A 13,143-nucleotide genomic window follows, 5' to 3' on the forward strand; every position below is an offset into this window, starting at 1 on the left:
AATAACCCGCATGTCTAGGGCAAGCACCAGACAGGACCTCCTGAGACAGAACTCAGAAGAACACAAGCTTTTCTGACCCAGCCTTCCTGGGTGGGACCAAGTGCTTATGACCCACCGCACTCCCTTTCTCATTATCCCAGAGGAAAAAGAACTCTGTGAAAGAAACAAAATAACCAAAGTAGCCAAAATGCACTAATTACACAAGAACAAAACCAACAACAAAGCACAAAACAGCAGTAATTTCTATGATTAAAAAAAAAAAACAACAAACGAATTTCAAAAAGGCAGCAATAAGGAGCCATGACAAACTCAAGACAGCACTAACGGTGCTGGAAAACAAAGCATCCTTCCAAAAATTGCAGGATGTGCCGAAGGATCTGGTCGGCAGGGGTTCCGCGACACCGCCAAGTGCTGTGCGGCAGCCAGACTGCTCAGCAGAGACGCCCGGACTCCGCAGGAACTCCCAAGACTGCTCGTTCCGTTCTACGACTATCAGATTTTAGTAACTCCCAGTAACTCTCTTCTTAGGAAGTGGACTCTGGGCAGATGTAAAAGCGAATCTCTGGCAACACACTACCATCCACCTAAAGAAGGGACTCCCTGTTTGGGCACATCAACTCCTTCCCCACCTGACACCGGCCCCTCAGAGGCGTGATCCCACTTGGACGGAAACTGAAATCTGATCTATTGCAGACACAGCAAAGCTCTGGCCACAGCCTTGTCCCTGCAGACATCGCCCCCCTGGGCAAGGCCAGGCTTTAGGGCAGGGCCAAGTCAGAGAGCAGAGGGGTGGCAGCCTGGGGCTCCCAAACTCTCCTCATCTCCCTGGTCCTGCCTAGCGCTGTGAGGCACATCTAGCGTTGCTTTGACCATCCCCAAGGAGCTGTGTTTCCCCTACCTCTGGGTGGCCCACAGCATGACCTGGCCTAGAGTTCAGCACATGCTGGGTAGTGACCTACCAGCTGATGAGGCAGTGGGGGTGTGGGGGATGGGATGGAGGGAGGGGAAAGTCAGGCAGGCCTCCTCCCAGATCTCCTGCTGTCCTTTGTCAGTTCTTCCCTCACAGCATCTCGCTGAGCCAATCACACATGCAGGACAAAAGGGCTGGGGCCAGGCCCTAACGGCCCATCTAGCCAAGACATTTCAAATTAGTTTAATCACGGAATCCTTTACCAAACAGAATCCTGCTCCAAAGCTTCACCTATGCAGCAATCAGGATGGACTGTGGAGGTAGAAGAGAGAGGTAGGCTAGGGTAGAACCCCTCTGCCCTCAGCCTCCCAGAACCGCAGAAACCCACAGGGGGATGCCTGTAAGCCTGGACTCCTCTGAATGCAAGCCGAAAGAGCTCACCAGATCAGCCCCCTCATTTTGCAGGTGGGGAGCCTGAGGCCTAGAGAGGCAAAGTGGCTCAGCAAAGGCACACAAGTGGCTGGTGGCAGGGCTGGACTAGCACTTATGTCTGTGTCCTCCCAGAATCCAGGACAGCAGGAACCACACCTTCCTCCCATGTGCATCACCCGTGGCACCAGCACTGGTCCTGCCCAGAGGGATGCGATAGAAAGAGCTGCTATTTGGAGAAGCAGCCCTCCAAGTCAGACTGACCGGGGCCCAAATCCCAGCTCTGCCACTTAAATGGCTGTCTAACCCTGGGCAAGTCAACTCCTCGGTCTCCCAGCTATGACAGCACAGGGCGGGTGGGAGGACTTGGTGGGCTCACAGAGCTGCACTGGCTTCTGCGAAGAATTACAAATGTTACCTCTTCCTCCACGCCCTCCTCTCTCCATCAGACTCTTGCTCAGTGACGCTTCCTGAGCCCTTGCCTTCCAGCTAAGAGAACACTCAGAGGCCTCTGTGTGTGCAGGGATTTGCCTTGTGGAGACAAAGTCACAGCCACAGTGGGTGGGCTAGAATTGCCTGTGGAGTCCAAGGACACCACACTGCCAAGGGGAACCCAGCTTCAACCTGCAACTCCTGAGCTCCTGGCCAACAGGCCCCTTCAAACACTGGTGGCTCCTGACCCCACCTTCACATCTGGTTTGCTGGGCCAGAGCAGCGGGCCTCCACCAAATGGCCTGGCTGTCCCCTGGGGGATCAGGTTCTGCCTGGTCTGATTGTTGGAAACCAATCCAGTCACAGATCAGGTCGCAGCTACCCCAAGAACCAGGAACTCCTCTCCCCATCCCAAAAACCTCAGGCCACGGTTCAGCAGCCCAGAAACTGGAGGGAATATTCAGGGCTCCAGAATCAATCAGGGACCACTGGGAGGAGGAGAACCCAGAAGCCTGGGACCCTCCACCAACAAGAACCCTCCAAGGGTTCTAATCCAAGGATGACCAGACCTGCCAGTATTTCCACACAAGCCCAACCTATCACAGACCACACAATCAATCTCTTCTGTCCCAGAGGGACCAAAGCCCAGAAAATCCTTTGATTGTGCATCGAAGTTTCAGAAAAATCTTAGTTATAATTTGCACCTCTCACATCTAGATTGGATTTTTTTTTAATTTTTTTAAATGTTTATTTTCAAGAAAGAGAGAGAGAGAGAGAGTGAAAGCAGGGGAGGAATAGAGAGAGAGGGAGACACAGAATCCGAAGCAGGCTCCAGGCTCTGAGCTGTCAGCACAGGGCCTGACGCAGGGTTCCAACCCACAAACCGTGAGTTAACGACCTGAGCTGAAGTAGGACGCTCAACCGACTGAGCCCCAAGACTGGATATTTTAAAGTCAGATAAGTACAGGTAAAAACTAGAGAGAACAGGATCACACATTTGGATGGAGGATTCTCCAGTCCAACCTGCCATTTTACAGATGAACAAACATAGTCCCAGAGGAGAGTGTGTGTGCAGGGAGAGAGTCAGGCCTGGAGCCCAGATGTCCTGCCTGAGTCTGGGGATACTACACCGCACAACTCCCACTGTCCTCGTGAATGGGCCCCAGCGTCTGTGCAACCCAGGGCCCTGCCCTTGAGTCTCTGGGCAGGAAGCTCTCTCACACAAAAGGCGTGCCTGGCACCCTCGTCTTCTCCCTCGTGCCTCAGCGGAGCTCTCCTCTCTGAAACTGGAGAAGCACTGGAGCCAGGGGAATAGGCGCAAAAGTCAAAACCCAGGGCTGCCACCCTGCAGTCCAAGTTACCTTTGGGCATAATCTGATGCATGGCGACCGAGAGGAAGAAGATAGAGTCGCTGTAGTAGGTCCCTGAGCCAGCACTGAAGTGCTTCTGCATGGCCTCCACCACCGGGAAGAGCTTGTCCGTCAGCACGCCAACATCATGGAAGACAACCTGCGGCAGGACACGAGGAAACCACAGGAGTGAGCAAACCGGCTGTAGACACCCGGCACGCACTGCTTCCCCTCCAGGGGCCACGAGCAGGGCGTCCCAAGCGAGAGTTAAGAAAACGAGGAATGATGGCCAGTCGGCAAAGAGTTAGCTGTGAGGATCGGGACACCACGTGTCAGAGTTGCGCAGGCATGCATGTTGGGGGGCACGCAGTAGAGGAGTGGGAGCAGTCCCCAGTCTGATCTCTGCTTCTGAACTCCAAGCTGGGCCACCCTGAAACTGGAACCTGTGTTAAAACGTCCGGTCCCGAGATCCCGGACCCGCAGCGAGTCTGGGCTTTGCCGCCGCCGGTGGCCGCTACAGGTGTCGGATGCTCTACCTCCCTGTCCCACAGTGTGAATGGGGACAGGGCCACTGGAAAACGGCCCCGGGAAATGCCTAGTGCTGCAGCAGACTCATCCATAAATGCGACCAGCATTTCCTAAGGGTCCCCGACACTTTGGAGGCACAGCAAGAGGTACAAGGAATAACCAGGCACCGCTTTCTTAGGGTCTAGAAAGGTCACCAGCTGCTGAACCGAGCTCTGCAATTTATGGAGCACACACAGCAATGCCTGTGACAACCCAGGACTTCAGCGAGGCAGATGTCACTATTACAGCTCTATTATAATTACAAATTATTGTAGTTACAAATGAGAAAGAAGATGCTCAGAGAGGGGACACTTGCCCAAGGTCACATAGCTACTAAGTGGCAGGGCAGAACTTGAACTCTGAATCTGGTCTCTAGATTCCACCAAGTTTCACGATCTTTCCACTATAAATGCATCCTTTGTCTCAACAGTGACGGCATCAGCATGACCAGGACCCTAAGGAGTTGGCTTTTCCTTGTTTGACATCATTCCAGATTATAAATCCATCCCACCTGGAGCCTAGCCTCACACAAGCTACCAAATTACCACACACTCCGCTCACACAGGCCTTGCACGGTCTCCCTGTTGCTCCGTGTGTTCCCCAACCTATAGAAGACTTCACCGCAGACCAGTAGCACTCAATGCGGCCCAGGCCAGAAGCCTGGATGTTCCTCCTCCTCTCTGCTCAGCCCTCACAAGAGATCTGCTGAAGGCCCCTTTCCCCTGGTAACAGGACAGGACGAGCCTGCCGGGTTGCCACTTGCCACTCAGCCACCTCTATACCGACTCCAGGGCACCACGAGCTGAAGGAGAGGCCCGGCGAGTCCCCCGACTGGCTCACTCACCTGGTCAGCAGCTCTGCCAGCAGGAGAAAAGACAGGAGGAGAAAAGGTGTGGGTGGTGCCCCAGAAGTCCTCAAGTGGGTGGGCTCCATCCCGTCAACTACCTCTGTCCCTCCCTTTGCTCTCCCAGGCTCAGTTTGTCACCTGCCCAGCGTGCATCTCCAGAGCCTTCAGGTGCCAGATGGCTACAATGACCACCTCTCATGGCCCTGCGGTAGTCAGCGAACCGCCCTGTCCCCTTCTCCCTACTTTAGGTTGAGCTCTGGGCCAGAAACCTGTTTTCGTCTTAACTCCCTTAAGTGTTTGCTTTTGTCTGTAAGTCTGCTTAAATCTCGGAACACCATTAAATTTAGAAACACTTTCAGATTGTGTTAGCTTCGTCATTCCTGTATCTCTTTGCAAGCCTTTTAAAAATGTATTCACGTTTCTCCCCTAATGAGCTATTTTCCTTTATCCTTTTCCTGGCTCCTTTTTCTTTTTCATGACTTCTCAACCTGAGATGGGGAATCCTGACCAGTTCTGCTGTTCCCCAACACAGATGGCAAATGATGCCTTTCACCTCCTACACCAGCACCCCCACGCTCCCCTCACCCCACCCGTGACTTCCAGGCTGCATGAGCAACCACAGACCCTAGGTTTCCCCACCTCCTGCCTTGTCCCCTCCAAACCAGCCTCTATTGTGCCTCTTGAGCAACTTTCCAAATACCCAAATTCACTTTCCTCTCTCCTTGGCTTCAAAACCTCCAGTGGCTCACTGCCATCGGTTACTGTCTAACTCCTCAGCAAGGCATCAGAGATCCTGCACTGGTGACTCTGGATGCCCATGACACCCTCCCTCTGCCTCTCCCAGTCGGGCAGAACTGAACCAGGCTGTCCCCACCATGTCCTACATCCTTGTATATCTGCATCCTTGTATATCTGGAACTCTTCCCAGCCCCCATGTGTCCAGTAAACTCTTACCCAGTCTCCCAACCTTGATCAGACATCAGCTCTGGCCTTGGCTCAGCCTCCCACGATTCATCACGCCCTCCTCTGCACTCTCTATCACACAGAGAGAGGTTCCACTTCCCCATCTGACTCTTCTACAGGTCTCTGCTTCTGTGTCTGGTAGATGAGGGGCTGGGGCCAGAGGCTATGACTGCTCTGTGCCCCGTGCCCAGCCCCTAGCCACAGGACAGGCCATCATAGAGGTTTGTCAAACTAAATGAACTTACTAATTTAGTAATGAAGGCGCTAAACCAACCTGAGATGATACAGAATATGGATAACAGAATATCTGTTATATGGAAATAATAACACCTACCTCCTAGGATGGCTTTTAGGACTGCCTGGGACAAGTAGATAAAGCACCTAGCTCAGGGGCTGCTACATTGCACTTACTCCTAAGTATTAGCATTCTGCCCCCTGTCCACATCCTCGGTCCCCCGAATCCCCTCTCCTCGCAGATCAGTCTTAACTCAGAAGCCAGCTTTTCCCTCGGAGCCTCATTACACCACCAAACCATGGCTGGAAGGAGGAATTTGACAAGAAGCTAGAAGCTGACAAGAGGGCTCTCTCAGAAATGGAAGCCTCTGTATTCATTAAAAAGGAAGACAGAGAACGGATATATACAACCAAACACACACACACATACACGCACAGAGGAGAGCCTGCCAGAGCTAGGCTGGGAGAGACAGGTTTCAGCAGCCAGCTTCTTCCCCCTCCCCGGGCCCCCACTTCACCCCAAAGCTTCACGGGAGACAATTACCTCCTATCAGCATTAATAGATTTATGAGGACAAACTGTACTCAGCACATTGTTCCAAATGCTGCACAGTGAAGCAGCCCGCTCCAGTGAATATTTCATATAATAAATCTACTTAAAGACAAATTAATATGTTCCATGGACACGTAGCAAGAAGCAAACCACAGACACTACAAGTGTGAATCAAAACACCCAGGCCTACTAGGGTCTAAAACCAGTTTGCAAACTGTGATCTTCCAAGGGCAAGGGCAGGGTCTGGCACACTCTAAAGTCCCCAGTCCAGCCCCGGGTCTGGTGCCTGGCACCGGGGGGGGAGGGGGGGATGCAGTGAGACAAGAGGGGTGCAGTGAGGCAAGGGTGAACCGAGGGAGAGGGGCAGAAAAAATGTCACCCCTTCCTCTCTTCCTTCAAATCCCCAACCTCAGGGGTTGCGGGAAGAATCACCATACAACTTAGAAAACCAGGAGGAATATAAAGTGACTCCCATATTGAAGGCAATTGGCCAATGAGATCTCAAACAATGGATTGCACAAATTTGACTCTATAGTTTGGGGGAATTTACATTAAAAAGTCAGGGGCGCCTGGGTGGCTCAGTCGGTTAAGCGTCCAACTTCGGCTCAGGTCATGATCTCACGGTCCGTGAGTTCGAGCCCCGCATCAGGTTCTGTGCTGACTGCTCAGAGCCTGGAGCCTGTTTCAGATTCTGTTTCTCCCTCTCTCTCTCTCTCTGCCCCTCCCCTGTTCATGCTCTGTCTCTCTCTGTCTCAAAAATAAGTAAACGTTAAAAAAAAAATTAAAAAAAAAAGATTAGATTAAAAAGTCAATCACTATTTGTAACTTTTATTTATTTATTTATATATACACACTTAAAATTAAAATCCCATTACTTATAAAATACTGTTTTTCCCACACCCAACTTACAAAATGATTTCTTTAAGCTTTTCATGGGCCTCAATATTAGTGCCTTTATCAACCTGAGTTGAGTCATCCAGAGCCATTTTCCAGAACACATCATTCTTGTCATCCATTTAAGATGTTGAATACAGGGGCGCCCGGGTGGCTCAGTCAGTTAAGCAACCAACTTCCGCTCAGGTCATGATCTCGCGGTTTATGAGTTTGATCCCCGCGTCGGGCTCTGTGCTGACAGCTCAGAGCCTGGAGCCTACTTCAGATTCTGTGTCTCCCCCTCTCTCTACCCCTCCCCTGCTCATGATCTGTGTCTCTCAATAATAAATAAACGTTAAAAAAAAAAAAGATGTCGAATACAGCTTCTTGTGATTTTACGTGGGATGGTGTCATTGGAAATGGTATCCCAACCCACAAGGATCCATGTTCATATCACCAAGGCAGTTGGGTTTTTTATCAGCCTATAATTACCTATCTCTAGCCACTTACTATCTTCCTTTTATTAGTGATCTTAAAGGCTCACTCATATCAATATTCTACACTTGTAATTATGAAATCAAAACCCCAGGAATAATGACTAAATCTGTGTTAAATGTATTTGCCTCCTTTTATTTTTAATTAATTCTGTCAAGTGACTTCTAGAAGCACTTAAATTCAGTAATGACTGAGGTTGTTTCAGGCTAAGGTGTTCTCAAGCTGTACTTTATTGTTCAAATAAAGCATGTAATTGAGAGAGCACTGTGTAATACAAGAGACTCTGGAAACACCCAACTCTTTTGAAAAGGGCAATTTGGGGATGCGAGAAGAGGGGAAGCTTGCCTCATATCTACCACGCACAACATGTTCTCGACATTTCCAACGTGAGGAGACCAAGGCAAACAGGATGGCTGGTGCCAGGCAGAGGTCGGCGTCTCTGCCAGCCTGGCCCCAGGCTTGCAGGCATAGACAGGCCTGAAGAGCCAGGTCACTGCTCCCCTAATCGTTCATGGAAGACATAGAGCAATGCCACGCCTTAGCGCAACTTGGTGGAGAAAAGTCATTTACCACTTGGCATGCCCTACTGGGAGTCACGTCACACCGTGATCCTGGAGCCAAGAAACGAGGTAACAGCGGCTGGCTCTGCATACAGACACTGGGCTTCCAGGAAACACCAAGGCAAGATCTGCCTGAAGAACAGCACCTCCTCCAGCCGCAGACACGGTGCCACAGGATGGTGACATTGCCTCCCCGCGCTCAGCCAGAGACTGTCCCCAGAAGAGATGCTGGAGGGAAGAATGACAACACAAAGCTCTGGGAAACCACCCAAATCTAACATTCCTGGTGCACCTGCCACAGGCCGGAATCCATGTCCCGCAGGAACAGCAAATGGGTGTCTGCTTGCCCCAAGGGGCAGCCCAGAGCACTGGGTAGGAAGCCGTCAGCCCCTACGTCTGGACTCATGCCACCACCAGCACCGATGTCCAGCAGTGGGTAGGCAAACTCACCCCCCAAGAGCTATACCCCAGTGCTATGGGAGCCCAGTTCCAGCCCCTCCCTAATGTGACTTTTATCACTTCTGCAAGATGTCCTAGATGTAATTTAATTTCGCCAGGCAGAAGCACAAACAGCTGAAGAGGAAAAAAGAAGCCTGCTCATCTAATTTCCAAAGAATCTCCAACATCCATTCTCATGACCCACTTTACTACCAGCTCAAAAGCTACAGCCCCTCCTGCCATCCTCACGACAAGGTGTCCAGTTGCTACAAAACATTGTGTCTGGCTCCCTCCCCACCCTCATCTCCACCCCACACTTACTGCACCATTGGAAGTTTCCAGATAACCAGATCTGCAGTTAACGTGCTGGGACTCCTAGAAGATTCCCAACATTTCAGCAGAGTCCATTTCCCCAAAACCTCGATCCAGCTAGGGAAGGAGGGACAAGGAGGAAACACGCTGTAAGAGAAACAGGTCCAGCACCTACAGAAGAGACCCCTGGACAGTAGGTGACTCAGGGCCGAACAACATTAACCAGCAAGCGGCAGCCCCACTATCAGGAGGGGATCCAAGGCTCTCCAACTCCAGTGTGCAGACTCCTGGGTCCTCACCCCAGACACCGCGAGTCAGTTTGCAGGAAAGCTCAGGAATCATTTCGAGACTGCCCCAAAGTGATTGTACTGCAGGTGGTCCTCAGACAGTGTGAGCAGCGCCCCACTGGACTCAGTGCCAATCACATGGCCTCAGGGTACTGGTTGGGCTCAGCTCTGGAAATCACACTGCAGGAAGGCTGTGGGCAAACTCCCAGAGCATGTCCAAAGGAGAAGACCCAGGTGGCAAGAGGTCCTGAACCTCTTCACCTGAGGTGCAGCTGGAGGACCCGTGGGTATGTGCCCCGGTGGGTAGGGAGGAGAGGACTATACAGTCTCACACACGTGCCAGGTCACTCTCCAGCTCCTCCGTCTCTCCTCACTCATGTTTCCACCATGTTTTATTTTCTTGCCTGTAATGGAGAGGGGGTAAATGTCAAAGGTAAACCCCTACCTGCTTTCAAACCTCAATTCTCTGTTGACTCAAGAGCCCCTAACAAGGGAATCAAGCATCAGCCCCGAGGAAGAACAGGCCACCATGACAGGAGGAGAGAAGAACCCAGAATAAGGAACTGGACACAGTGCCTTCTGTGTGCCCAGTGTGGCTGCACCAACATGTCTTACCCTTTGCCCTGTGACGTCCTCCTCACCTCCAGTGGTAAGGGGGTCTCTGGCAAGCAGGTAAGGAGATAAAGACCTTATAGCATAGCAATGTACACAGATTGTGAGGTTGACAATAACAAGGAAAAGGTTGGAGTGTCTTATAGGTGCTTTGCTCTGTAGACCTTCAAACACCCAGGCCCTCCCAGGGAATTTCCAGGATGACCCCAAGGAACTACAGCAAACCACCGGAAAAGAGCCACGTCCTTGGAAGGCGAACACATGGAGAGGAGTGAAGAGAGACAGAAGGAGTGGCCCAAACACTCCTCCGTGGCTGACTATGAATGAACCATAAGGTGGTTCCAAAAGAAAAATGGAAGCATGAAAAAAATAAAAATAAAAAGGTCAATGCCATCTTCTGGACTCTGTGTTCATGACCACCTAATAGTGACATTAGACCGTGGCTTCTCGACCTTCCAGATATTCTTGACATGGCTGAGGGGCTCCATAACCAGAAATCTGTAATTTCTACAGCACAATACATCCAGCCAGTTTCACCTTGCCACTCATCACCTGCCACCCGGCCTCCAGGCCCCAGTTCCCTCCTGTCAACACTTAGCAGTCAAAAACAAATGCCCTAGTCACTCCCCACTTTTTCCAGCACTCACTAAAGAATACATTTAGTGATCTCTTTAAAGCAGTCCCTACATAGTGGTTATAATCATTCCTTAATTTACCTCTTTTACAAAAGAGGAGGTTTTGTTTTGTTTTTGTGTTTTTTTTTTCACATTTAATGCTAAATTTTCTGGCAGTACGAGCCAATTTTCTACAGTATAATGTTTTCCACCTCAAAAGATAAGAGAAGGTAGGAGACAGAAGGAAAACAGCCAAAGGATGGAAGAGATAGGAGAGAGGAAACTACAGCATCAGGAATTGTGCTGTGAAGTCTTAGGATGTGCTGTCTGGTCTATCTACTCACCGAGAAGTCCACTAACTGTAGACCAGTTGGGTCTTCTTCACCAGATTCCTTCATCTGTTCTGTTTGTGTGGTAATCTCCCATGACTTTTGACCTCCCAAAAGAACACCGCAGTCTTACCAAGAGTGGAACCCAAAGGGACGCACTTAGCCAGCTCCAGCTTCAATCTGACAGGCAGGAAGTGGCCCCAGGCAGGGGGCCTGCCCCACGAGGTCCCCATTCCCCTCTTTGCTCTCTGGCAGGGGACACAGCTGGAGCCCAAGCAGGGATCCATGGTACCCTTCTAGCTCGGACCAGTCAGACTCCAGGATGGCCTCCACCACTGGCCACCTTTTCTAGGTTTCATGAAACCCCTTGCCCAGAGCTTCCCTAGATGTGGCAAACCCCTTGGGTGGGAGGGAAGGGGGCAGGGGAGTACAAAAGATACTTCTAAGGGGCACGCAGACTACTCACTTAAATACTTATGGACTGATTTTGATATGTAAAATACTAGAAAATTAGCGAAAACACTTCAGAACTATGATTTCACAGATAACAGCTAAAGAGAGGAAAAGGAAAAAGATGTAAAGAGGAGGAGCCGGTTTAAAATACACATTAAGTAGGTAACGCGGCAGGCAGTTATGGGATTTGGGCAAAAACCGTGAAGGAAACATTCCAATGACCTGACTCTGGAGACACTGCTCCGTGTGCATCACCTCTTTTCGTGGGTGAGATGATGTGTTTAAAATGCCAAGCACAGCACCGACAGCCCGGAGGCGTTCACAGCCTGAGCGCCTGCCTTCCCCAAGGTCGGCCTGGCTGGCGTCAGAAGTGGATCTCCTGGCTCCTCCAGGGCCCCTCCACCAATCCCTCCTGCAACCTCCAGCCAAGAGCCCCGCCCCCACCCCAGGCACGTCAGGGCACCACACTCCTCTAACCCGCCAGCCAGGCGCTGGCACCTGCACATCGTGGCACCACGAGGAAATGAGACGAAACATGTGTCAGCAGCAACGTGGACAAATAGGAGCTCATCCCACCCTTGCCGTGACCGTGCCCTCCATAAAGGGGACGTCGCCTGTTCAAGGCCACCTGCTGGATGGCTGAGGCCCAGATCTGAGCCCAGGCCTTTTTGATCCTAGAATGCGAGCAACCTGCCAGTCAAGGGGGACTGCCCTCACTCCAGCTTTCTTCTTGTATTCCCTCACTGGGGGCAGAGCCCCACTGACTTTCCAGCCTTCTGGAAGCCACAAGGCCGTGCCTGAATGACGTCTAGCGTAGAGGCCCTCGTGCCCCTAAGCAGCCTTTCCCTGGAGGGTCCCGAATCCCGCACTCCCCCCAACCCCACTGCTTGTGCCTGTTCAGGCCACCGTCCTCTCTCCTCTGGGCCAGGACACCAGCCTCGTAACGGATCTCCCCTTCGTTGTGTCCTCCACGCAGTGGCCAGAGTGGCTCTTCTCCACTGAAAACCCAGCCACAGCCCCTCCCATCACCAGTCAAAGCCAGCATCCTCACCGGCCCTTCTGTGTTCCTCCCGTAGGGCCCCCAGGCTGCTCCCCCGCTGCCACACCAGGTGACCTGCCACCCTGGCCTACACTCTTCCTCATGGCTGTGTGACCAGCTCCACTTCTTTAGGCCTCTGCTCAAATGCCACCTTCTCAGTGACGGTGTCCCTGCCTATCAACTAGAAATTATGACTGCCCCACACTCCTGAGGCCTCTCATCTTGCTAATGTACTGTGTAACTTACTCACCTCCTAGAACATGGCACAATTTCCTCATTTGCTTATCATGGAACAAGAAACAGATGAAATGGAACCCAGCCCTTTTTGAGCCTCTGTCCAGGCAGCAATGTAAACAAATGTTACTAGCTCATTTAATCCTCTTCCTGCCAGAATGTGAGTTCCACAAAGGCAGGACATTTGACTTGTTCTGCCTCTTCTGTTCATTGATACACCCAGCATGGTTCAATGTCCTGGGGCACTGCTGGCACCTATCGGACTCGCAGTAAGTATGGCTCAGTGAAGGTTTCACAGAGCAGCCACATTGCAGCTATATGGAACTTAAGCATGCTCATCACCATGAAAGCAGCGTTCCTTTGCTCTGGCTTTCCTGAGTGTCCCCCAAGGACCAGCAGCAGCCCTCGGCTTCCCCTCTGTTGGTATTAATCTGCTTTGGCCCTAAGCCCCCGGGATCCAAGGATCTTCCCTCAAACTGTATAGGAAAACAGACCATTTCACTGAGGGGATGGATTCACAGCACAGGGAAAAGACCGGTCACCAAGGAGCACCAGGCCACTGCCACCCTGCAACGGCAGGCCCCCAACCTCCACTCAGAACCCTCCCCCCCACT

At 51.5% G+C, this 13,143-nt stretch overlaps 1 protein-coding gene across 1 annotated transcript in view; it reads right to left on the minus strand.

The window, feature by feature from the left end:
* XXYLT1 (xyloside xylosyltransferase 1) overlaps window positions 1–13,143 on the minus strand; it is a 171,139-nt gene that overhangs the window by 136,730 nt on the left and 21,266 nt on the right. Inside the window, exon 2 of the mRNA XM_030328639.1 lies at window positions 3,133–3,280. Coding sequence (XP_030184499.1) covers window positions 3,133–3,280 — 148 coding nt within the window. The remainder of the gene's footprint in view (window positions 1–3,132; window positions 3,281–13,143) is intronic.

This window comes from Lynx canadensis, chromosome C2 (assembly GCF_007474595.2).
Source record: "Lynx canadensis isolate LIC74 chromosome C2, mLynCan4.pri.v2, whole genome shotgun sequence".
In the NCBI taxonomy this organism is placed as follows: domain Eukaryota; kingdom Metazoa; phylum Chordata; class Mammalia; order Carnivora; family Felidae; genus Lynx; species Lynx canadensis.